Here is a 27,487-nt window from a genome sequence, read left to right as displayed (position 1 = left end):
TATCTTTCATCTATTTATTGAATACTTTCCTGCATTTCTCCTGAGAGATGGTCCAAGGCAGCTAAACATTTTGCCGACCCCCCCAAGTTTCCATTTTTGAGACCCATTATATGACTACTTTTCTCAATTTTGTTTTTCCAAGAGGTTCTCCGCCACCCAAAGCAATGCCAAAAGGAAGCCTGAGGAAAACTTGTTTGATGCATCTCTTTCCCTTTGGCAAAAGAGAAGGGAAGTGCTTAGCAGATCTCTTTAAGAGCAATCCGGCTCCGCAGAAGTGGGTGAGCGGCCCCCATTCAAGCCAAATGGCCGAGTGGGGTTTTGCTCGCAGGCGAAGAAGCCTTCCATGCACTTCTCCTGGGTCTGTGCTTTCTGAAGACGTCAGCCGGAGAAGGACTGGTGTCCATCTGGTTTGCAAATGTGCTCTGTGGTTTTTCCTCTGAAAGTCCCTCTTTTTTGTTTGATAGGAACCATGTGAATATTTCATAACTCTATGAGAAATTCCATTTCTTGAGAAAGTTTTGCAAGTTCATGTGGAGTCCCCTTCTCTGGACGTTTTAAAGCAGAGCTTGGATAGCCATCTGTTTGGAGTGATTTAATCTGGTGCCACTTGATGGAGAGGAGAACTTTTCTCCATTGCTCACAGAGGCTGATGACTGTTGGGAATCACTCCGGACTACTTAAGTCTAGATGTAGTTAGATAGATGATAGAGATAGATGTAGCAGTATTTTAGGAATGGTCATGATCCTCCATAGTGCTTGCATAGCTCCTATGTCCCCTCTAAGAATCTAAGGGCCATCCAGTCCAAGCCCCTTTCAAGAATAAATATACAATGTTCGCCATCTCTTCTTCAGGCTTTCTAAGCTGCTCCTCAAAGGGATTCATGGTTTTCAGAGCTTGGACCATTTGGGTTTCTGGACACCTTCCATCTTGGAAGATGTCCTGGAGAAGGTCCTGCCTTAGAGCATGAGATCTTACCTTGGAAACAGAGTGTGAGAAGGTCCTCCCTTGGAGACAGAGCTTGGGGACATTAAAATATGGGGAGATCCCACCTTTGAGATAGAGAGTTGGGAGGCCCTAATTTGAAGACAGAACATGGAAGGGTTCTACCTTGGAAAAACAGTGTAGGGAGGTCCTACTTTGCAGATACATCGTGGGGAGGGTCTATCAAATTTGCAGATGATACAACAGTGGTGGGGCTTATTATCTCTGGATGAGTCTGCATGAGGTGGATCGGCTGTTCTCATGTGCAGGGACAATAATCTGGTTCTTAACATCAACAAGACTGAGAAGCTTATAGTGAACTACAGAGAGAATAGACTAGAAATTCATCATAAATGGAGACCAAGTGCAGCAGGTAGCCAGTTTCAAATTCCTGGGTGTCACTGTGAAGGAAGATCTGACTTGGGGCAGCATTGGTGAAGAGAGCCCAGCAGAAACTGCACTGTCTAAGACTTCTAAGGAATGAACAACAGAATGGAAAACTGTTGGTGACTTTTCCCTGCCGTGCTTTAGAGAGTGTCCTAACTGTTGGGAATCACCCTGGACTACTCAAGTCTAGATGTAGTTAGATAGATGATAGAGTTAGATTGAGGGAATCCTTTCCCTGTTTCCAAAGCATGCCTAGACAGGCTCTACTGTGTTTCACTCTATCCTGTGTACGTCACATCCCTTACTTTGAAGTTATCAGAAATGTGACTCTCCAGGGACACTAACTTCTCATTGGCCAGAATGTCTTTTATGGCCCCAATAAACTGGACCATGCGGTTGGAACCATTTTGGTTCTTTCTTCTCCCTTTGTTCTTCAAGCTAACAAGAAGCATCTTGCTGTCTCTCCTGGCAAGATGTAACTATTTAGATGTTTGTTATTTTTCCTTTCTTGTTTTTCCTTAGAAACCAGTCTAGAGTAGACCAGACAGCTCCCAAGCCTTTCTATCTACAATGGAATTCTTTTTACCTGAATAAATGTTTTTACTGAGACTCTGCACTCCATTTCCATCCTAAGTTGAAAGGCTTCTCTTTGCTCACCCCGTGAAGTAACTGTTGATTTGAAAGCTTTTGCTTTTGCTACTCTGCTGCATTTTGGTGGAATCCTCCCCAGAGAGGGTTAAATTGAGTCTAACCGCTCAGAGATTGCCACAACAATGACCACTAAAGGTGCATCTACACCAGAGGTTCCCAACCTGTGGGCCATGGCCCACTGGTATGCCATGAGATCTATGAGGGTTGAATGAAAAGTAATGCCTCCAGCTTCATTACTTGGGTTTGGATGGGAATATTTTAATAAATCAAACACAGGAATAATCCTTAGAATGTACTCTTTAACTACCACTATTCACTTTTCCACATAATCACCAGACAAATGGATACATTTCTGCCAACGATGAACAAGTTTTCTGAAGCCATCATGGAAGAAGTCGACATTCTGTTTCCGCAACCGGCGTCTCACAGGACCCGTCGTGCACAGATCTTCCGATAACCATGCAAAGCACACATTCTTGTGAAATGCCGATAATGCTTGAAATGTCTCTCTGAGTGATACGAGGATCTTCCTGAATCAATCTCTTAACCTTTTGCTTGTGAAACTCGGTGGTTGCTGTCACAGGACATCCAACTTATTGTTTGTCACGCAAGTCAGATGTTCCCACCTCAACATCTTTCAACTTACTCGCCCAATGAAGCACAGGATTCACATCAACACAATCCCCATAAACAGCTTGCATTCTCTGATGAATCTCCTTTGGGGTGACACTTTCTGCTTAAGTCGCATTGACCGACCATCTGCGCAGGGTTCCATACTTCACACTTTAACAACACAACCGTTCAATGCTAAGGCTTCCCGCCAAATGGAACTGTAGAGGAGAGTCTACTGAACAAGCCAAGACCTGCCGCTTACCAGGACTGCCATCTGTTGAGGAGTTACGAAGGTGGAGGCATTACTTTTCATTCAACCCTCACAAAATAAGGTCTGCAAGACATGTGGTAAAAATTGGCACCAGGGCCTGTTCCTGGGGTTATTTGGGATGCTGATTCAGAAAAATGCATTGGATAGACTACATCAGCTCTAGATTATTAAATATGGTTTTCTGTGAGTGAGCAGATGACAACTACTGGGTGGCATATGTTTTGTATCAGAAACTAGAACTGATGTGGTCTATTCAATGCAATTTTCTAAATCAACACCCCAAATAATCAAACTGAATCTAAATTTGACTAAAAACTGATTCGTAACCCTTTTGGAACTGATGTTGGAAAGTGGTCCCTGGTCAAAAAAAGGTTGGGAACTACTGATCTACATGAATGCGGTTTGACACCACTTTAAGTGCCAAGGCTCAATGCTATATAAGAAGCATGGGAGCTGCAGTTCAGTGAGGAACCATCACTCCTTTTAAAATCTATATCTTTTAGCAATATAAGTATCACTATACAATTTGTAAAGTTAGCAATTTTCCAATACACAACTATCTTATTTATCATCTCAAAAGCGAACCGAAGGTACAAGTCGTAATGTATTTGAAAACACAAACAAAGTACATGACTTATAAAACATATAAACTCATTGCAACTTAGGTCCCTTGCCCTCCTTCTTAAAAATAATAATCCTAATTTTAAAAATCAGAAAGTGAAAACGGGCTTCTGCCTTCTCTATTTAAAGACATACCATGAAAACATCATTGCCATCCCACTAACTTCTTATCTTAAACAACTTCATTATCTACTTTACAATCTCACTATTCAATCTTCTACACTTGGAAGCATTTCTTACATTTCTCTCTTCTTTCTAAATGATACAAACGGTTCCCCTTCTTTGTTTTTCCATACAGTCATCTTGCTGCTATCATGATATAATGTAATCACTTGAAATGCATGTTTTTTTGTTTGTTCGGTTGGAAGTCCCAACAGAAATAAAGTTGGATCTGGCTGTATTGGGACTTTATCTCTTGTATCTAATTTTATCCAAACTATTCATTCTTGTTTATCAGGGCAAACTTTGCAAAGATTTGAACCTTTACTGGGAGGTCTCCTTTCCCATGCTGTTTTCCCACCCTGAATGACTATTTTCTGTGCCGTCGTGCCCAAGCCTTGCTTCTCTAGTGCTCTCCAAAGCTGCCTGGGACCCCCAAATTCATATATCATGTAAGCTAAGAAAGGGGGTTCAGAGAAAAGAACCAAGCAGCTAGATTTCTGCTGATGCTGATGGATGCGAGGAAAGCGTTCCCAAGAGAGAAGGGAGATGCCAAACTTCTGTTCCCAAATCATTGTTGCCGAGCTTTTTTTCCTCCAGTCCCCTTTCTGCCTCTCTCTCTCTCTCTCTCTCTTTCTCTCTCTTGGGGATTATTTATTCATCCAACAGAGTTAGAGTTTTTGCTAACAATCTGTCAAGTCTCCAAAAACAGGGCAGGGAGGGAAATGAATGTTCTGCTTTCGCAGAACGGCTGTACTTCTTGTGATTTAAGCCAGCCGTAAGAAAGGGACGGAGATTGTTGGTGGCACCTCTACCTTCGCGTGCAGAAAGATCTAAGTTCAAGCTGAAGGTTCTCCAAGTTCAGAAAAAGAACATGGTGACCAGGGTGCAGATGGTGACTTTTAAGGTCGATCAATAATGCAGGAGGCATTTTTTAAAAATAAAACTGCCTTCGGCAAGGAGTTCTTCAAGACTTTCTCAGCAAAGTGTTTCCCAGATTGTGCAGAACTTCACACCACAGCTCTGTCTCCCGCTTTTCCAAGTTCAGGCTGAAATCTAGAGCAGATTCACTGCCCCGTGCCAAAGGAAAGCATCAGCTGCCACTTTCTGCAAGAATAAGCAACAGATGGAGCAGTATTTTAGGAATGGTCATGATCCTCCATAGTGCTTGTGTAGCTCCTGTGTCCTCTCTAAGAATCCTGGAATCTGAGGGTTCCCAAAGACCCCAAAGGCCATCCAGTCCAAGAAGAAATATACAATGTTCACCATTTCTTCTTCAGGCTTTCTAAGCTGCGCCTCAAAGGGATTCATGGTTTTCAGACCTTGGACCGTTTGGGTTTCTGGACACCTTCCATCTTGGAAGATGTCCTGGAGAAGGTCCTGCCTTAGGGCATGAGATCTTACCTTGGAAACAGAGTGTGAGAAGGTCCTCCCTTTGAGACAGAGCTTGGGGACATTAAAATATGGGGAGTTCCCACCTTTGAGATGGAGCGTTGGGAGGCCCTAATTTGAAGACAGAGCATGGAAGGGTTCTACCTTGTAAAAACAAATGTGGGGGGGGGGGTTTCTACCTTGCCGATACATCATGAGGAGGGTCTATCAAATTTTCAGATGATACAACAATGGTGGGGCTTACTATCTCTGAAGAGGATGAGTCTGTCTATTGGGATGAGGTAGATCGGCTGCTCTGGTGGTGCAGGAAGAATAATCTGGCTCTTAACATCAACAAGACTGAGGAGCTCATAGTGGACTACAGAGAGAATAGACCAGAAATCCAGCCCTTGATCATAAATGGAGACCAAGTGGAGCAGATAGCCAGGTTCAGATTCTTGGGTGTCACTGTGAAGGACAATCTGATTGGTGCAGCATTAATGAAGAGGGCCCTGCAGAGACTGCATTGTCTAAGACTTCTAAGGAACCAACACTGAATGGACAACTGCTAGTGACATTTCCCCACTGTGCTCTAGAGAGTGTCCTAACCTCCTGCATCTGCATATAGTTTGGTAACTGTACAGTGGCAGATAGGAAGGTGCTCCAAAGGGTCACCACTTCTTCACAGAGAATCATTGCTTTCCCTCTTTCTCCCCTCTTTGGAAGAACTTTATAGATCCTGGAGCCTTAAGAAAGTTCAGAGCATTCTTAAGGATCCATCTCACCCAGCATATTCTTTCTTTGAATTATTGCTATCTGGCAGATGGTATGGGTGACAAAGACAAGGACAAAAAGACTGAGAAGTAGCTTTTATCCTGTAGCTGTGGCTATATTAAATTCTGTGGTTTTGCATTGATGTGTCATTGGGGGCTGTGTGGTGGTGGTGGGAGTGTGGAGAGATGGGTGTGTTGTTTTTGTGATGTGTGCTGGGGAAGGCATTTAATTTCATTGTGCAATAATACAATGACAATGAAGCTGTACCATTCTACCTTGGAAATAGTCTTTGGAGAGGTCCTCCATTAGAGAAAGAGCATAGGGATGTCCTATTTTAGGTGCAGAGTTTAGGAGGTCCTTCTTTAGAGACAGAAATCTTATCTTGGAGACAGAGTGTGTCAAGATGCTACATTGGAGCATGGAGAGATCCTACCTTGGAGACAGAATGCAGGGAGGTTTTTACCTTGGTGACAGAGGAGGTTAACACCATGGCCCAAAAAAGGCCATACATTGATTGTGCCATCCTCTCATTAGGCCTTTGGTAGGAAGGGCAAAGGTAAAGTCCAGTTCAGGAGCAGGTCAAGAAGGGCTCTCCAGGCTCTCTGCATTCCTTTCCCTTCTCGTCCTCCTTCCCTCTCTCCCATCTCCTGTCTGGTCAAAACTCCTCCGGAGTGGAAGGAAGGAAGGCGTTGAGGCCTCGCAGCTGGAGCGGACCACAAATTGGCAACCACTCCAGGGAAGGATGCAGATTTATGAGTTGTGTAGATAAACACACAGCATTCGGGTAGAGTCGAGGCAGCTTTCGTGGAAGGGGAGGTCACGCCTCAGCAGGCGGGAGGAATTCAGCCGGTCCCCAGAAGCAGAGATAAGGGTTACGGAGAGGTAACCATCCATCCGCAGATCTCCTCTTTGCACGATTTGCGCTGCTGAGGCCGCTGCGCATTCTGACCCCAAGTTAGGGCACCCTGAAGCCCAAACCTTCTCATGGGACATCCTGGCTTTGGTTCATGTCCATCTGCACTGTAACGTATTGAAAGGGTCTTGGATGCGTATGTCCCATTTTGGCCATGAAATGAAGAAGGCGGAGAGCGGCCTCGAGGGAAAGGATAAATGCAGCATTGCTTACTGATGTAACAGGATGAGTTTCCTGTCCATGGATCCTCAGTGAGACCCACAAAGCGATGGAGATCTGCTGTTTTCCTAGAAGCATTGAGTTGGAAGGGGTCTCAAAAGGCCATTTAGTCCCACTCTTTGTTTGCAAAACTACAACCCCTTAGGACTGCACAGCACTGAGCCGTGGCAATTAAAGTGGGGCCAAACTGCATTCATTCTACAGTGCAGATGCACTCAAATAGCTGGCAAAATCAGCTCCAATGAATTAATATGGATGCTAAGTTTGCATTATCAATACCTTAAGTGAAGTTTCATCCATGTGCCAATCTATGCCTCTCAAGAGAGATGTGTTTTTTTTCTGTTGTTACTGTTTGAATGCAGATCTCAGCAAAAGGAAACAGAGATCTCAACCAAGCAAAATTGATCCCTCCAGCCTTTCAACCCTTTTTGCAATTCAGTCGTGGCACGAAAGCTGATCTCTCCTGGCTGACCGGCAGCTGAAGGCAAAGGAGCGCTTTGCTTGCCGCACGGCCTCATTTAGCTAATGTGATCCATCAGCAGCAATAGAGGTTTAATGTAGATTTATGGTACTTCGGAGTGTATTGTAGTTTGGGCTGCACTCAGTCATTCCTGCAACTCAGCGAAATAGATCGCCTTGCCTCACTCATTTGCAAGGATCCATGGGAGCAAAACGCAAGCAACCTCCCCATTCATTAGATAGGGTTCAGGAGCCAGGACCCCCACAAAAATGAAAAACCCCAAAAAGATGATAGATAGATAGATAGATAGATAGATAGATAGATAGATAGATAGATAGATAGATAGATAGATAGATAGATGATGGATGGGTGGGTAGATGGATAGATAGATAGATAGATGGATGGATGGATGGATGGATGGATGGGTGCGTGGGTGGTTGGGTGGGTCCATGGGTGGGTGGGTGGGTGGGTGGGTAGATGGATGGATGGATGGATAGATAGATAGATAGATAGATAGATAGATAGATAGATAGATAGATGATGGGTGGGTGGGTGGGTAGATGGATGGATAGATAGATAGATAGATAGATAGATAGATAGATAGATAGATAGATGGACGGATGGACGGGTGCGTGGGTGGGTGGGTGGGTGAGTGGGTGGGTGGGTAGATGGATGGATAGATAGATAGATGGATGGGTGCGTGGGTGGGTGGGTGGGTCCATGGGTGGGTGGGTGGGTGTGTGGGTAGATGGATAGATAGATGGATAGATAGATAGATAGATAGATAGATAGATAGATAGATAGATAGATAGATAGATAGATAGATGATGGGTGGGTGGGTGGGTGGGTAGATGGATGGATAGATAGATAGATAGATAGATAGATAGATAGATAGATAGATAGATAGATAGATAGATAGATAGATGATGGGTGGGTTAGATGGATGGATAGATAGATAGATGGATGGATGGATGGATGGATGGATGGATGGATAGATAGATAGATAGATAGATAGATAGATAGATAGATAGATAGATAGATAGATAGATAGATAGATAGATAGATAGAAGGATAAATGGATAGATGGATAGATAGATACTTGTTTCTCTGGGTATCTCTGTATGACAGACCTAAAATTCCCAGAGAAACCAATTCCATAATTGCATCCACAAAAGTGTAAATATGGAAGGACAACTAGTATATTGTACTTTCCTCTAAATCAGGAGGTGTTTTCACCTCCATACCTTCACATTGACCCAATTTGGGAAGGGCATATTCCTGACTAATCCTTTATCCTTCCATCTTTTAACATGTTAATGAATTGTTCTGTTTTTCTTTCTTCTTGGGCTGAGCTACAAAAGGCACAAGGGGTAATTTTGTCATGTTTTTGATGCTCCCCTGATCGTTTTAGGTGGGGAAAAGGCTTGTTTTCCAGCAGGACGTGACCCGGAAGCCAAGTTTACAGGCTTACAAGTTTACAGGCCATTTTCCACAGAAAATATCCCTATCCTGAGTATAAAAGAGCCCCACAAAAGGAACATGAGAACATGTAATGACATTACCAGGACAGCTGTCACAGATGATACAACCATGGTGGGGCTTCTTATCTCTGAAAGGGATGAGTCTGTCTATCAGGATTGAGGTGGATCAGCTGCTTTCATGGTGCAGGGACAATCATCTGGGTTGTTGTATGTCTTTCGGGCTGTGTGGCCATGTTCCAGAAGTATTCATCTGGTTCTTAAGACCAATCATCTGGTTCTTAAGACCAAGGAGTTCCTAGTGGACTACAGAAAGAATAGATCAGAAATCCAGACCTTGGTCATAAATGGAGACCAAGTGGAGCGGGTGGCCAGTTTTCAGTTCCTGGTTGTGACTGTGAAGGAGGATCCCTGCGGCAACATTCATACGGCAACTTTGGTAGAGAGGACCCAGCACAGACTGGCCTGTCTGATACTCCTAAGGAACCAACAACTGAATGGAAAACTACTGATGACTTTTTACCACTGTGCTCTAGAGAGCGTTCTGACCTACTGCATCTGAATACAGACTGGCTCTGACTTTTGGCCCAATGCTACTGGCCCTGTTGTAACGGTCACACAGTGTTTTACTGTTTTAATGGGGTATGATATTGGTTTTTAAGTGTGTTTGTACGATTGTTTGTTTTTACTATATTTTGTATTATACAGTATGTGGCATTAATCTTGCCATTATGTAAGACCGCTCTGGGTCCCCCTGGGGGAGAAGAGCGGTATATTAATTAATTAATTAATTAATTAATTAATTAATCTGCGCAGGGTTTGGTAGCTGCACAGTAGCAGATAGGAAGGCTCCGTTTCTGCACAGAGAAGCATGGATTGTCCTCTTTCAAAGAACTTTATAGGTCCCACAGAAAGCTCAGAGCAGTCTTGGGGATCCATCTCACCCAGGATTTTTTTTTAAATTGCCATCTGGTAGACAATACAAGACAATTGTATTATTTTATTGGTAAACAATAAAAGGAGCCCCAGTGGCGAAGTGTGTTAAAGCACTGAGCTGCTGAACTTGCAAACCGAAAGGTCCCAGGTTCAAATCCCGGGAGCAGAGTGAGTGCCCGCTGCTGCCAACCTAGCAGTTCGAGTGCCAAGCTTCTGCCAACCTAGCAGTTCGAAAACATGCCAATGTGAGTAGATCAATAGGTACCGCTCCAGCAGGAAGGTAACGGTGCTCTATGCAGTCATGCTGGCCACGTGATTTTGGAGGTGTCTACGGACAATACTGGCTCTTCGGCTTAGAAATGGAGATGAGCACCAACCCCCAGAGTCAGACATGACTGGACTTAACGTCAGGGGAAAACCTTTAACCTAGACAATGCAGGTTGACAAAGGCAAAGACAAACAGACTGAAAGATGGCTTTTATCCCAGAGCTGTAACTATATTGAACTCCATGGTTTCACATTGGGGACTGTGCTGTGGTGGTTGGGGTGTGGAGAGACAGGTGTGTTGTTTTTGTGGTGCGTACTGAGGAAGGTGTTTAATTTCGTTGGGCAATAGTACAATGACAATAAAGCTATTCTATTCTATTCCTCCCTTGATTGATGTCTCTCCTCTCCTCTTCTCCTCCAGAATCCCACGTCCACTACGCACAGCTGGGGACGGACGTGACGCTACAGTGTGGGTCCGTTGACCCCGAGGCCACGGTCACCTGGACGGCCAACACCACTGACCTGGACGCCTCCCATCTCAATGGGTCGCGCCTCGTCCTTCATAACGTGGACCTGTCCCAGAGCGGCCAGTATTCCTGCTACGAAGGGACCTCCTGGCACCTCAAGTATCGGGTCAACCTCAAAGTTGGAAGTGAGTACCCTATTTTTGGGATTGCTAATGGGTCTTTGGCTGTTTGTGGTTTGACCATGCCTGCCATAGGGGAAATGGGAACCGTTGTGCGAGTCCCATCTGTTGATTGATTGATCGGTCGATTGACTGATCCCCTGCTTTGCTTCCCAAATGGGATTCAAAGCGGATAGGAGATAGACCCACTGAATCAAATACGAACTGGTGAGTCGATATACAAATTAATTCCATTGATTCCATAGGCCTACACCAATTAGGACTGACAACAAGATACAGGGCACATGGCTAGTAAGCACTAGATGTGCGTTTTGATCATTTCTTTTGTAATCTCATCTCTTTTGAGGCTTTTCTTACCTGACATTTTATATAAAAGGACACTCAAGACAGTTGGTGGAATTACACAAAATGTTTGGAATCATCAGTCACAAGTTGCAAGTCATAAAAGTCTCATGTATTTGTTGAGGTCTGTGCAGAGTTGTTGTTATGGGAGAAATGGGTTTGTAAACCTGACTTTCTTAGGACATGTCTGCACTGCAGAATAAATGCAGTTTGACACCACTTTGACTTTGAGTCTCCTATGGAGAGTAAAAGCGGGATATTAATAAACATAATAAACATAATACTAATAGTAATAATAATAATACTGTAATAATAATAACTGTCAAGACTCAATACTATGGAACCCTTGGATTTGTAGTTTGGTGAGGCAGCCGAAGCCTTTGGCAGAGATGGCTAAAGACCCAGTAAAACTACACCTCCCAGGATTTTCTAGCATTGAGCCATTGCAGTCAAAGTGATGCCAAACTGAGTTAATTCTACATGTAGATGCAACCTTAGTGGCAAAACAGCCAAAGATGCTTTTGAGGCCTTGTGTCACATCTATGCTGCAAATTCTGTGCTTGATCCAAAGCTATCATGGAGAAGCATTGCATTGAGACCTGTTTCTGCTTGCGATTGTCTGATTTTATTTTGAATTCATAAGAAGTTCTCTATATTGATGGATTGATCGCACGTATAGCCCAACTTTCATCTGTTTATTTACTGGGTTCATTTCTTGCTTTTCTCCTGAAATGGGATGATTTCGCCAGCTCCACAACAGTTTTCAAAGTTTCAGAGCAGCAGGTTTTTGTCAGAGTAATGGTTTGCGTGGTGTAAAAATTTCAAAATGTAGTCTTAAAGTGTGTGCAGCTTTCCAGTAGAGCAATGGTTAAGTGTATAGAGTAAGATGGATTGCTAGAGTGACACTTTGTAGCTTCCGCAGATGTAGCCGGACATTAGTCACTGGAAAGGAATGGGGCGTCAACAAGTTTACTGATAATGGTTCTTCGCTGGTCTCCATCAATTGAGCCGGACATGTGGATGAGCTTCTCTGACTGTGTTTTGTAAATAGCTGTAAATTACTTCAATAAAAGTTCAGAACCATCGGGCTCGGTAGTTCTGTGTTTGTGTGTTCGTGTGTCTAAGCAGATTGCTAGATTGCTGACAGAGGGGAAATTGAGACAGAGAGCTGAATAAGTCTCAATTTAACCCGCACACTGACAGCTTTGCCATCCAGCCATTCTGAGCTCGTGTAAATGCCAGGATCAACCATATTGTAAGGGCTACTTTTCTCCATTTTGCCTACTTTTCTCCAGATTGCCCTTCCATTTTGCCCTTCTGTGACTCAAAGTGATGCCAAAAGAAAGCCCAAGGAAAATTGTTTAATGCATTTATTGCCCCTCGGCAAAAGAGAGGCTCTGCAAATATATCTGTTAAGAATGGATCAGCCCAGCAGAAGTGGAGATGCTGCACCCATTCAAGCAATATTAGCAACAGGGTTTTGTTTTGGTTTTTTTGCTCCAAAGTGAAGAAATCATCCCTGCAGCTCTCTTGGGGATGGTCTGCTGTCCATCTGGTCTGTGGTTTTTCTCTCGAAATCTCCCATCGTGTTTAATGGGAACCATGTGAATATTTCATAACTCTGCGTGAAATTTCATTTCTTGAGAAAGTTTCCTAACTTCATGACTCAGGTGTGTTGCATTGGCTTGGGTTTTTCTTTGGACAGAGTGGAGGGTGGGAAAGTGAAGCAAGAGGTCAACCAGAATCTGGAATCAATCCTGTTCTTTGGAAACATAACAATAATATAACAATGTAATGTATTGGTTACCCGCCTCTTTTCAAGGGACTACAACAGGCATGGGCAAACGTGGGCTCTCCAGGTATTTTGGACTTCAACTCCCACCATTCCTAACAGCCTACCGGCTATTAGGAATGGTGGGAGTTGCAGTCCAAAACACCTGGAGAGCCCAAATTGGCCCATGCCTAGACTAGAAGCATGCAGTTAGCAGAGCAGAATTTTCCCTTCAAACTCCACTGAAATCATGACTCTTTAAGCCACAAAATCAGGGCAGGCCTATGATACAAGTTGTTGCACCTCAGCGCTGGTTCACCTTGCTCTTAACACACACTCCACTACATCAGATTAGGTTTAAACAGTTTATTGATAAAAGATAACAAAGTTTGAATAACAAGACAACATGAACTTCAAAGTATAATCCAAAACACAGGTTCCAGGCATGAACCAAAACCAAGAATCCTGTTCCATGAGCTTAGACAAGGCAGGAGCTGTGCTTCCAAAATCAACGTTGCTTCGTCTCAAATCTTTCTCTGTTTCTCCCTTATTTACCCATGCTTACAAGCCAAGAAAGCATTTCTCTGTCCTTGAATTCCCATGTGTTTGCCAGGTATTCTAAGGGAACGTCTGGGACGATGAACCTTTAACTTTAACCTTATATCTCTATCTAAGGAAGACTCCTCTGACTCCCTGCCAGAGACACCTGGGACTTGTTGATGTTCTAAACTCTGTTGATGTTCCAAATCCTGTGAAAGGTCACCCTTATCGTTAGTTTCTGTTTCTTCGTTAGCCTGCAGCCTCTCCGACAATTCAGAGCCTTCAACATTCCCATCAACAGAGCCTTCGACATTTCCCTCATCAGCATTGATTTGGTCAACCTGCATAAACCCAAATCCCCCTTCATCATCAGATTGAACCACAACACAAGTTTAGCCAATGGGTTTGAGAGTCCCTGAATTTTCCTTGTTGTCCAATGGCGTAGAAAGAGTCCTTCTATATTTGGAAGGCTTTGCTAGATCCACTGAAATGTAGCCTGGCCAAAGGCCGAGAAATGAGCACTAGAATCTCCTTTCTTGTTCTGTTTTCATAGTTTTTGAGAGGAGAAATGGGTCATGCCTGCAGAGTTCGGTTTCCTTTCATATTTCATTTTATTACTTGGTTCTTCCCATATAAACATTCGAGATCCGCCTTCCACTAACTTTACACCCCAGTCTTTGGGGACCTCGTATTGGGAGTCTGTGCATGTTCACATTGGGCAGAATGAGTCCCTTTGGGACCCTATTTTAGTGCTATCAGAGGATGTGGGAATGTATCCTGCTTCCTTGGCTGTAGATTGTGATGTCCTGGACTCATGTTTTAAAACGTTGTGACTGCTAAAGAAAGTAAGGTTTGGTGTGGCAAGACAGAATTAGTTAGCATGGCGTAGTGGTTTGCATCGTGGACAAGAATCAAATCCCGGAATAATCAAATCTGCAAAAATCGAAACTGCAAATGTGGAGGAACGATTGTATATACTTACTATGTGTTTCATAGTACAATACTCTCGCTTATCCAACCTTTGCTCATCCAGAGTTCTGTATTATCCAACGCAGTCTGCCTTTTAGTAGTCAGTGTTTTTATAGTCAATGTTTCAATAAATTGCAATATTTTGGTGCTAAATTTGTAAATACAGTAATTACTACATAATGTTACCATGTATTGAACTGCTTTTTCTGTCAGTTTGTTGTAAAACATGATGTTTTGGTGCTTAATTTGTAAACTCATAATGTTATTTGACATTTAATAGGCTTTTCCTTAATCCCTCCTTATTATCCAACATTTTAACTTACTCCAACATTCTGCCAGCATATTTATGTCGGATCAGCGAGATTCTACTGTAATGTTCAGATGAAGGTTTAGAGGGCATGGCAACCACGTTTGCAGATGAGACCAAATGAAGAGGGAGAGCGAATACTCCAGGATGACCTCAACAGATTACAGAGCTGTTTGGCCAAAACTAACACAATGTATTTCAACAAGGACCAATGTAAGATATGACACTTTTGCAGGAAAAGTGAAATGCAAAAATACAGGATGGATGACGCCTGGCTCGACAGCAGTGCATGTGAGAAAGATCTTGGAGTCCTTGTGGGTAACAAGTGGAACATGAGCCAAGAGTGTGATGCAGCAGCTCAAAAAGTCAATGTGATTTTGAGCTGCATCAGGAGTGTCCAGATTGAGGGACGTCATGGTGCCTCTTTCTTCTGCTTTGGTCAAACCTCTTCACCTGGAATATCACTGTGTCCAATTCTGGGCCCCACAGTCCAAAAGAGATATTGACTCTTAAGTTGGAAGGTGAACAGAGAAAGAGGGCGACTAAAAGGATGAAATGTCTGGAGACCATGAATAATCCCTATGAGGAGCGTCTTAAAGAACTGGGTCTGTTTAGCCTGCAGAAGAGAAGGATGAGAGGAGACATGAGAGGACCCGTGTATAAATATGTGAAAGGATGTCCTAAGGAAGAAGGAGCAGGCTTCCTTTCTGCTGCCCTGGAGACTAGGACTCGATGGAGCCATGATTGAACAGCTCTTCTTACAATCAGGAATGATACAGTACAGTCATAGATGTGGGCGAAACGTCAGGAGAGAATACTTCTGGAACATGGCCACACAGCCCGAAAGACATACAACAACCCAGTCAGGAAGTTCTTCCTAATGTTCAGGTGGAATCTCCTTCCCTGACTGTAAGAAAGACTGTTCAGTAGTGGAACTCTCTGTAGTGTGGTGGAAGCTCCTTCCTTGGAAGCTTTTAAACAGAGGTTGGATGGCCATCTGTCAAGGGGCTTTGATTGTGCTTTTCCTGCATGGCAGAAAAGGGTTGGACTAGATGGCCCATGTGGTCTCTTCCAACTCAATGATTCCATGATTCATACTCTTTTATCTCTGCATTATGATAGTGAAACCCAGCTAAGAAACCATTCACTCAGATCCTCACTCAGCCATGTAACGCACTGGGTGACCTTGGGCAAGTCACACTCTCTCAACCTCAGAGGGAAGGTTCTGCTGAATACATCTTGCCTAGAAATCCTCATGATGGGTTCACCCAAGGATAAGTCGAATACGATGCAGAAGGAGGGGCTGGAGAGCTACAGAAGTGGACATTGAGTATTCACTTCTGGTCATGGGTTCATTGGGAGGCACAATCAGGATTCAGCCTCAGGTTTGTGTTGGACGACAACTCCAAAGACTAGGGTTTGATTCCATACTTGGGTGAGTCACACTCTCTCGGCTATCAGTGATGGATTCCCCTTAGAGTTGCCATGAGTCAGAAATGACTTAAAGATACACAATGACAACAAATTGGTTTCTTGGCAGGGTAACACTAAGCATAACAAAGCACAGATCAAAGGGTACGAAATGTACAACTAAATGCAATCATATTTCCATTTGCGGCTTTGACTTTTACAGATCTGATTACTCACAGATTTGATTAATATGTTCTCTCTGAATATCTCTAGATCCTCCAGTGTGGCTTTTTAGCCAACTTCCTCCAGTATTGTTGCAGGAGATAGAGATTTCTAGGTAGTACACCTCTGTAGGGATCTCTAGGTTCTCCAATGCAATTCTGTGATCAACTTCCAGCAAATGTTGATGCTGGAAGACTTGGAAATTCCTAGAGAGGTGTTCCATTGGGCTAAAAATATAGCAATGTCGTCATTGTTTGCCACTTTCATAGCAAACCTCAGCAACTGTGGAGGATTCACTGGCCGCATTCCCTGCATGAAAAATGTGCAGACAAAGCTAACTGGGGTGAGAACAGTGTCGTGAGTTATGAAGAACAGAGTGCACATTGAGAAGCAGGGCATTGAAAGGCGTTTGGACCGGAACGGCCTTCATCAGCAGACACATGCAAAGTGACAGAGCCATAATGGCAGCCAGCAGACTGCCAAGCATCACATTTCATCGCCCAAAGGGAAACAGAAAGCGGCAAGTCACAAAGCCAAGAACTGGAAAGCCAACATACAATGGCATATCTATATATATAAAAGGGTAATGAAATTTCGGCCTAGGACAAAACAACAAAACTACACATCCCAGAAACACTAAACTTGGCAGCACAACCCTTCATCCATGCCTCTACGTTCATACAACAAAAAGAAAACAAAAATAAAGTCCTAATTAGAGGGAGAGGAATAATTGTTTTTATCCGATTGCTACCAGTTAGAAGGCTAAGCTCCGCCCACTTGGTCTCCTAGCAACCCACTCAGCCCAGGGGACAGGCAGAGGTAGGCCTCACTTAGGCCTCTTCCACACTGCCTATAAAATACAGATTAGCAGATTTGAACTGGATTATATGGCAGTATAGACTCAAGGCCCTTCCACACAGCTTTATAACCCATTTATAATCTTATATTATCTGCTTTGAAATATCACAATGAATTTAAAACACTGACTACAAAAACATTGACTACTAAAAGGCAGACTGTGTTGGATAATCCAGAACATTGGATAAGCGAATGTTGGATAAGTGAGATTTTACTCTACAGGGGAAAACCTTTACCCTTTACCTTCACTACCACCAATTCCTCAATACTTTTATTTCCCATACCACCATACTTCGCCACAGCAACGCGTGGCCGGGCATAGCTAGTCTATATATATAAAAGAGTGATGGAATCAGGGCACTTGACAAAACAACAAAACTACAGGCCCCCCAACCTCGAAATTTGACAACACAACCCATCATCCACGGCTCTAGGTTCATACAACAAAAACAAAAGAAAAATAAAGTCCTAATTAGAGGGAGAGCAATAATTGTTTTTATCCAATTGCTGCCACTTAGAGGGCTAAGCTCCGCCCAACCACCACTACCTCAACAATTTCTCACCAACACCACAAGACAACGCCAAGCAACGCATGGCTGGGCACAGCTAGTACACTATAGAATTGCTGCAATTTGACACCAATGTAACTGCTATAGCATCCTGGGAGTTGCAGTTTGGTGAGCTACGAACACCATTCGACACAGAGGTCTAAACTACAATTCCCAACATCCCATAGCATTGAGCCATGGCATTCCAAGGGGTATCAAACAGCATTCATTCTGCAGTGTAGATGCACCTCCATCTCCATTGCTCTTTCTCACCTTCTCTCCAGATGTGTCATCTCGTTTGCATGATTCATTTCCCTTCATTAACAAAATGGGTTTTGTGTCAACAGGACAAACAATTAGAGAAATGTAACAGAGAAGTGTGGCTTTTGTGCAGCTTTCTCTTGGTATCTTCCCATTGTTGTTCGTAACTGGTCAAGTCAACTTCAACTTAACCCTATGGAAGAGAGAACTTCAAGTCACCCCATCATCCACAGCCTTCCTGAGGTCTTGCAAAATCAGGACTTCTTCGTTGGAGCCAGTCCATTTATAATGTTCCTTTTTTTCCTATGGGCTCCACCCAACCAAACATTATTTTTGTCTGGAGTGTTGTGTGTTTTTTTGGGCTTCATGCCCATGTTCTACCAGCATTTTCTCCTGAGGTTTCGCCTGCATCTGTGGCTGGCATCTTCAGAGGATCTGTTTGTAGGTTATGTTTCTTCATCAGCTTCCTTATGTGGTCAGTGATTCCGTTGATGTATGGTAAGAATACTTTCCCTCTAGAGCAGGCATGGGCAAACATTGGCCTTCCAGGTATTTTGGACTTCAACTCCCACAATTCCTAATGGCCGGTAGGCCATTAGGAATTGTGGGAGTTGAAGTCCAAAACACCTGGAGGGCCAATGTTTGCCCATGCCTGCTCGTAGTTTTCCTTTGTTTTCTTTTTCCATAGTGAGTTGGATGTTTGGGTAGATGTTGTTGATGTGGTTCAGCAACCCGTTGCGTTCTTCTTCTCCGTGGCTCCAAATGGTGAATATATCATCCACATATCGGAACCATATAGTGGGCTTTTTGGTGCTGTTTCCAGGGCTTGGTTTTCAGAGTGTTCCATATAAAGATTTGTTATTTGCTTGGAACACCTTTTCACCCAGCACCACACAGAGTCCAGAAGTTACTAACTAGAGCAGTTTATTTACAAAGCCTGTAAATAAGGGCATTTCCCAAGAGGCAACAGAAAAGGTACTATGCAATAGCATTAGTCCATATATATAAAAGATCAATAGTACACGACAGCAAGATACATGAATCCAGGAAGTTAAGAACATAAGCATAACTCTATAGGCATGAAAATAAGAACTATCCCAAGGCAAAAACTCATTCAGAAACAAGGCAAACACAAGAGACTTGAATCATGAGCAGGCAAACTAGAACATGAACTTGATTCTTCAGCAATGTTGCCTGCTCTGGAGACACCAGTAAACAACACAATGTAAGCGCAGACCCGACCAAGAAGCCATGATGTCATACCTTTGTGATCGAGGTCTCAAGGAGTCTTTCCAAGCACCTAATTAATCTATCCTTCACTCCCTCCATTGGAAGGCCTAATCTGATATCATGGGAAAACTCCTCATCTGCACCGGCAGAAGGCCCTGAAGGCCGATTCCCAAAAGAAATGGACTTTTCTCCGATTGCTAAGGAATGGATCTTGAAATCCCAAACACCCCCTGACTCTTCTGCACTTGCCGGCACTTCTCTCTGATCAGAGGTCTGCAAATCACCTTGCTCACACATAGACTCATCCACGGGAAACCCATCATCCCCCTCGTCCTCCGAGGAATCCCCAGCATCTTGCTGCTGAATCCCATCAATTACCAGGCTAAGAGGGCTCCCCATCTTTCTGTTCATAGGATTCATTATCCCACTGGAAGTGGCTCTTCTGAGGCAGTGTTGAAACAGGGCTGTGACGTCTTTTGGAAAATTCTGGTTAATGAGTGTGATGGGGTCTGCTCTAGGGACCTTGGTGAATAGAGACACCACATCAAAGCTGATCAGAGTTTGTCATTGGCCAGGTACAGATGCAGGCAAAATGTCAGGAGAAAATGCTGCTAGAACACATTGGCCATACAGCATGGAAACCACACAACACTCCAGTGATTCTGCCTGTGAAAGCCTTAGACAATACATTATTATTGTGGGTTGCTGTGAGCTTTCTGGACTTTATGGCCATGTTCCAGAAGCATTCTCTCCTGACGTTTCACCCACAACTATGGCAGGCATCCTCAGAAGTCTGTTGTCTGTTGAAAACTAGGCAAGTGGGGTTTATAGATCTGTGGAATAATGTCCAGGGTGGAAGAAAGAAATCTTGTCTGTTTGAGGCAAGTGTGAATGTTGCCATTGGCCACCTTGATTAGCATTGAATGGCCTCACAGCTTCTAAGCCTGGTTGCTTCCTGCCTGAGGGAATCCTTTGTTGAGAGGTGTTAGTTGGCCCTGATTGTTTCATGTCTGGAATTTCCCTGTTTTCTGAATATTGTTCTTTATTTACTGTCCTGATTTTAAAGTTTTTTAAATACTGGTAACCAGATTTTGTTCATTTTCATGGTTTCCACCTTTCTGTTGAAATGGTCCACATGCTTGTGGATTTCAGTGGCTCCTCTGTGTCGTCTGACATGGTGGTTGCGAGAGTGGTCCAGCATTTCTGCATTCTCAAATAATACATTGTGTCCAGATTGTTTCATAAAGAGTCCTTTCTCCCTTAGTTTGGTCATCATGACTTCAATTTTGATTTGCTCTCAGACCCATTTATTAGTCTTTTGAGCAGATTGCAGTCTCCACAGAACGTTTCTCCACATTTCAAATGAGTTAGTTTTCTTCCCATCAGTTTTTCTGAAATGGGGAATGCAATGGCACAGACCATCCTCTTTGGTGAGATATTTTTATGCTTGAGGGCCTTGTCTCGCCCTTTCTTAGCTGCCCTTCGAAGCCCATGCCTTTGGACTCCTTGGCTGTAGTCTCCGTTTTAATTAATGGCTTAACCAAAGGCTAAGAAATCTTGAGCGGTTGCAACGTCTTCATCTTTTCAGCCTTCGCTTGTTAGCACAGTGCAGAGGGAGACATGGCAAGCTTTCCTTTTGAAGGTCTTTTACCATGAAAGCCCTCTAATGAGACATCCCAGAATGCACAGAAAAACTCTCCAGAAACACATTTGAGATTTCTGTTTCTTGGTACAAAATAAAGAAAGCAAGCCACCATTATTTTCCCACTGAAGTCCCAAATGTTTCTGAAAATGGGTGTCTCTTTATGCAGAAATGGTGCAATTTTGCACATAAATTCCCCATGAAATCCCACTCCAGACATGCAGCAGATCCTCAGTTTAACTGAACCATCAGGATTGGTCAGTGCAAGATAAAATGTCACTTCTGGTTGCTTGGGAGTCACTCGCCCCTTAGACACTGCCATATGAAATCGGGATTATCTGCTTCAGCGTGGAATATACCACTGCCTGGGAGTCAGAGAACTGCACTGGAACGAATATGGAGAAATGAATTAGAAGAGGGTGAATGAGCTGGGCAGGTTCAGCCGGATAAAGACTAAACAGAGGAGCAACTTGGTTGCTCTCCAAGGGTTGCCATCAAGAGCATTAATATTTTACGTTTTCATAGCACTTTGCTAGTTTTTGGGGGGTCATATACCACTGGTATATCATTTTGTACCAATTCTGTTAATGTGGGATTTGTGTATTGATAGTGTTTAAATGCAATTTGTGCCATGCTTGTATTGCAACTGATTGCATCATCCAGAATGTACCATAATGTGAAAAGAGTTAATTGCCAAGAAGCTATGATGACCTTGATGCGTGGCTGGAACTAGGGAATATCCAGACACAAGTGTTCAGTTCAGTTGAGTTCTGTCTGCCTAGAGTTCGAGTCAAGTTCTATTGGAGAACAGAACAGTCCCGTGTTCGTCTGTCTTCTGCTTTGTGTTGATTATTGCTGCATACAGTAAAACTTTGTAAATAGTTTTACCAACGTCTCTGAGTGTCTCTTCGTTCTGCGTTCCAATGCTTCCATCCAACTACTGCTGCGCTGCAAATACTCTGACAATTTCTCCTTGAGATCATATGAATAGCTATAATTCAGCTTGTGGTTCCAAATCTCCTCCCATTCCTCCATGTTTATCGAATGTCTCAAATGTGATGCCCATTTTATTTATTTATTTATTTATTTATTTACAGTATTTATATTCTGCCCTTCTCACCCTGAAGGGCACTCAGGTTCAGTTACACTGAACACATATATGGCAAACATTCAATGCCAACAGACAAACAACATACAGTATAGACAGACACAGAGGCATTTAACTTTTTTTTTCCAGCTTCACGATTCCGGCCACAGGGGGAGCTGTTGCTTCACTGTCCACTAGTGGCTGTACTTCCTCATTCCTTACCTCGTGTTTTCCTGGCAGTTTTATGGTGTTGTAAATTAGTTAAATTAGCCTCCAGCATAAAGCGTACCTAAATTTCCCTACTTGACAGATGCAACTGTCTTTCGGGGCTGCATAGGTCAACAGCAAGCCGGGTTATTTAATGGTCGGGGGCTTAACCCGATCAGGGCTTTGAACCCATGACCTCTCGGTCAGTAGTGATTTATTGCAGCTGGTTACTAGCCAGCTGCGCCACAGCCCGGCCCATTTTACCATGCAGTCCTTGACTTGCTCTGTTTCTGTGGCCCATTGTAACAAAAAATTTGTAGCTTTTAGTTATTACTTTCCTTTTTGTGAGTATAATTTTGTCCCAAGGAGTATCTTTTTCTGAGAAACGATTTTTTTGTGTCTCTATTGAAGTATTCTTGAATTTGTCTGTATTGGAACCAAGTCGCTTCTGCTACGATTAAAAAAAAGCAGAGGCTGGATTTCCACCTGTCGGGAGGGCTTTCATTGGGAATTCCTGGATGGCAGAAGGGGGTTGGACTGGATGGCCTTTGTGGTCTCTTCCAATGATTCAACAGGAAAGGGAAAGTGCTTCCAAGTGCTGCTGGCTTTCCCATCTGCTGTGTGTATTTGTATGTCTTTCTGGGCGACAGGCAAACTCTCTGGGGAAGAAATCCTCCCCTTCCCTTCTGAGCCTGAGGCGGAAGAGTGTTGAGTGGGGACCCGGCTGCTTTGGGAGAGAAGAGAGTCTTGTACCTCTCGAAGGCTGTGTGCACAAACACACCAAGAGATTGGCGGCCGGCAATGCAATTATGCATGCGCGGCACTCATCAGGTGAGGTGCTTTCGGGGTAATTAATATAATTGGCAGGATTTCAATGCCACCCGCTTCCCTCCCAGCCGGTGATTAACAGTCCTGTGATGTCTGCCGCTCTGCATTACAGCCCTGGACACATTTCCATTGCCTTGGGCAGGGACAGACAAATCAGCAAAGAGAAACGAGAAAGGGCCCCCTTCCCCATTTCTCTTCTAGAATAACAATCATTGCATCATTCCTAGTTTCTCTTTCGGAGGGGAAACATAAGGGTTGAGGTTACACAACAGCAAGGAGACAGATTGTGCCGAACTCTTAGAAAACGATGTGAGTTGTGGCAGTGCAATGTGCAGGAAAAGGATTGCAGAATGTACATCTGTGTATGTAATGCACAGTGGCCACATGTGGGCCATGGTATCGATCTCATCAGCATCTTTAACTGAATATGCCAAGAGGATGCTCATAGTCTATGCTAGGCATGGGCAAACTTTGGCCCTCCGGGTGTTTTGGACTTCAACTTCCACAATTCCTAACAGCCGGTAGGCTGTTAGGAATTGTGGAAGTTGAAGTCCAAAACACCCGGAGGGCCAAAGTTTGCCTATACCTGGTCTATGCTAACCATATTTTATTTATTTATTTATTTATTTATTTATTTATTTTTCAAACTTATATGCCGCCACTCCCCTAGGGCTCGGAGCGGCTTACAAGAACCGGCTAAAATCAACAATTTAAAAAACATTTTAAAAACATCATTTAAAAAAATCTTTAAAACATCCTAAAAGCACCTTTTAAAACATCAGCAACAGAACTCAAAAGCCTGCCGAAACAGGTGTGTCTTACATGCCCTGCGGAAGGCCAACAAGTCCCGCAAGGCACGAACTTCAGGTGGCAAGGTGTTCCAGAGAGATGGTGCCACTGCTGAAAAGGCTCTGCGTCTAGTTGCTGTTAGACGCAAGGTCTTAAAACTGGGGACTTCCAGCAGGTCTTGGTCCTCAGAACGGAGGGATCTCTGGGGTTTGTAAGGGGTTAGGCGGTCCCTCAGGTACATCGGCCCTGGACCATGTAAGGCCTTGAAGGTAAGCACCATCACTTTGAAAGTGATCCGGTGCTCAATTGGTAACCAGTGCAGCTGCCGTAAGATTGGTGTTATGTGGCATCTTATGGGGACTCCCGCAAGGAGCCGGGCAGCTGCATTTTGCACCAATTTGAGCTTCCGGATCACCGACACAGGAAGGCCAATGTAAAGGGCATTACAGTAATCCAGTCTCGAGATGACTGTAGCCTGGATCACTGTAGCCAGGTTGTCCCTAGATAGATAGGGGGCTAGCCGTCTAGCCTGCCGAAGATGAAAAAAGGCAGTTTTGGTAACGGCGGAGACCTGGGCCTGCATCGTCAGTGAAGGGTCCAAGAGGACTCCCAGACTCTTTACTAGTGAAGACGGGCGTAGCACTTCACCATCCAGGGTTGGCAACTGGATATCCCCACTGCCCGGTCGGCCCAGCCATAGGAACTCCGTCTTTGCTGGATTCACCCTCAAACTACTGGAACGCAACCATCCAATAATGGCCTCGAGGCACTGGTGAAAACTGTCGGGTACAGACTCCGGTTGGCCTTCCATCTTTAACACAAGCTGAGTGTCGTCAGCATATTGATAACACTCGAGCCCGAAATCTCGGACCAGCTGAGCAAGTGGTTGCATATAGATGTTAAACAACAGAGGGGAGAGAATGGCCCCCTGAGGAACCCCACAATGTAGAGGGGACCTCTCAGAGACCAGGCCTCCCCTCTCCACTCGTGGTCCACGGTTGTGAAGAAAGGAGGCCAGCCAATTTAAAGCTGTCCCCCTAACTCCAGCAACGGCAAGGCGGTGGGTCAGAAGATTGTGATCGACTGTGTCAAATGCTGCTGTGAGATCCAATAACACAAGCAACACCGACCCGCCCCGGTCAAGCTGGCATCGGAGATGATCTGTGATGGAAACCAATACAGTCTCTGTCCCATGCCCCGCACGGAAGCCAGACTGGAAAGGATCCAGTCCGGCTGTGTCGTCTAGGAACTGCTGCAGCTGCACCGCTACTGCCCTCTCAATCACCTTGCCCAGAAATGAAAGATTCGAAACTGGGCGGTAGCTGGAGGGAACCAAACGATCTAAATCTGGTTTTTTCAGCAGAGGAGAGACCACTGCCTCTTTTAATCCCTCTGGAAAGACTCCTTGCTCAAGGGAGCTGTTTATTATCTTCAGCAGCGGGTCACGTAATCCCTCCAAGCAGGATTTTACTAACCAAGAGGGACACGGGTCAAGGGAGCAAGTGGTCGGTCTAGCTGCAGCTATGAGCCTATCGAGACCCTCTGCGTCCAGTGGGATGAACTGGTCGAGGGTGGGCCCAGCAAGTGGCCACGGAGTCTCAAGTTCTCTCATTGTATCAGTTGTGGCGGGGAGGTCCCGGCGTAGTAGTGAGATCTTGTCAGCAAAATAGCTTTGAAAAGCCTCGGCTGAAGGGGTCTGATCATCACTTTTTGGGTTGGTAGGAACCGTCGTTAGAGATCTAATTATTTTGAACAATTTTGCCGGGCGTGAGCTGGCGGACTCTATCAAAGAGGCATAGTATACTCTCTTTGCTTCGATGGTAGCATGCTCATAGGACTCCATAAATGCCCTGTAAGCTGATCTCGAAGCTCTGTCATGAAGTTCTCGCCACACGCCCTCTAGCCGTCTCTTTTCCCGCTTCATCGATCGAAGTTCCTCGGTGAACCAAGGAGACCGATTTCGGCGGGGTTGGAGAGGGCGTCTAGGGGCGATCTCGTCGAGTGCATTGGACAGCCTGATGTTCCACATGTCCACCTGCACATCGATTGAGTCGCTGACAGGCTCCAGATCCTTCAGAGCATTCTGGAACCTACTAGGTTCCATAAGTCTTCTTGGGCGAGCCCAAATCGGCTCGGCGCCCTTGCCAGGTGGGTAGGCATGCTCCAGCCTGACTCTCAGGGCACAGTGATCCGACCATGGAACCTCTAAAATAGAGGCTTGGGTCACTTGAATTCCTGCGCTGAAGATCAAGTCTAGCGTATGTCCTGCTTGATGCGTGGGCCCAGTACTGCAGAGCAAGAGTCCTAGTGTCTCCATGGTAGACACTAGGTCCATAGCCGCTGCTGAGCAAGAGTCCGTATCAGCGTGGACATTGAAGTCCCCCAGGACAACAAGTCTGGGGAACCTCAAGGACCACTCCGACACAGTCTCGAGCAGCTGGGATAGGCTGTCTGCTGGTGCACTAGGCGCACGGTACACCAGCAGAAAGGCCATGCTCTCAGGGGAATCCCACACCAGACCAACACATTCAATGCCAGAGATGTCCACAACAGGAACTGCCCTAAGAGAAAAGCTTTCTCGGGAGAGCATAGCCACCCCACCCCCCCGCCTCCCACTCCGCATCTGGTGGGTGATTACATAACCTGGAGATGTTATTTCCTGGAGTAGGATCTCGTCCCCCTCTTGGATCCAGGTTTCAGTGATACACACTAGGTCAGCTCCCTGGTCAGTAAGAAAATCTCTGATAGTAGCAGTTTTATTCCTTATGGACCTAGCATTCACCAACACCAGGGTACAGGGTCCAAACTGTATTATATAGCAATGTAGATAGATAGGGACTCTATGGAAACTAGGGATGTGCACGATATATGTTTCCTTCATTTCCTTCGTGCATTCATTTCGTGTTGACTGTTCATCTACACGAAACGAATGTTGACATTTTTGTAGGAAACGAGAGGCGACACAAAAATGAAAGCCACACAATCATCGTGCTTGCTTTCGTTTTTCGTTCGTTTCGGACGCGTAACAATAAGCAGGTACTGACAGAGGGCTGCTTTCCTATTACAGCTGATGTGTACCAATGGGTGTTAATAATAATATTAATATTAATAACAATAGTTACTCTGGCACCCTAAGCTGAGTCCGAAAGAGGGCTGTTTCTATTGTAGCTCAGCCCGAACCTGAGCTTGGGCCCATTCAGCCAGTGATTGTCCCTACACCTGCTTGGCCAGAGGACTCTGGGTTTGGGCCTGACATGCAGCCAGAGTTTGTCGAGCCAGAGTTTGTCCCAATGGATTCTGGGACTAGAGACCGAATGGTTGCAAGCAGGCACTGTGGACCACATTCCTCCCAGAAGTCAAGGCCAGATCTCCAGGTGCCAGATGGACATTCTAGTTTGGAGGAGGATAATGTGTTTGATAGGAGGGGAGCGATAACTCACTGAAGGAGGGAAAAAGAATGTTTGCGAAGAAGCAAATGGTTGCTTTTGAAGCGCGCTAATGAGTCGTTTTCTCATGAGAAAAAGAGTTTTCTCATGGAAGAAAGACCTTGGATTTTCCTTAAAATGCCTTGCTTTTCTCTGCCATAGCAGAGGTGGTAACATTGCTTATTCAAGAAAGAAGGATCTTTGCTTCGTGTTCCAGGTATCCAGCTTTAAGTTCCAGCCTTGCCTTGGTCTGTGTTTCATTTGGATTTCAGTGACTTTGCTTTTTGCTTTTTTTCTAGTCAAG

At 44.5% G+C, this 27,487-nt stretch overlaps 1 protein-coding gene across 6 annotated transcripts in view; it reads left to right on the top strand.

Moving 5' to 3' along the window:
* Positions 1–27,487, top strand: part of cntfr (ciliary neurotrophic factor receptor) — a 645,331-nt gene that overhangs the window by 441,303 nt on the left and 176,541 nt on the right. For all 6 annotated transcript variants that reach the window (XM_062972626.1, XM_062972628.1, XM_062972627.1 and 3 more), the window contains one exon: positions 10,523–10,753. In XM_062972626.1, the coding sequence (XP_062828696.1) occupies positions 10,523–10,753 (231 nt within the window). The remainder of the gene's footprint in view (positions 1–10,522; positions 10,754–27,487) is intronic.

This window comes from Anolis carolinensis, chromosome 2, assembly GCF_035594765.1.
Source record: "Anolis carolinensis isolate JA03-04 chromosome 2, rAnoCar3.1.pri, whole genome shotgun sequence".
NCBI lineage: Eukaryota > Metazoa > Chordata > Lepidosauria > Squamata > Dactyloidae > Anolis > Anolis carolinensis.
Note: the sequence above shows the minus strand (reverse complement) of the source record. Positions and strands in the feature narration are given on the sequence as shown.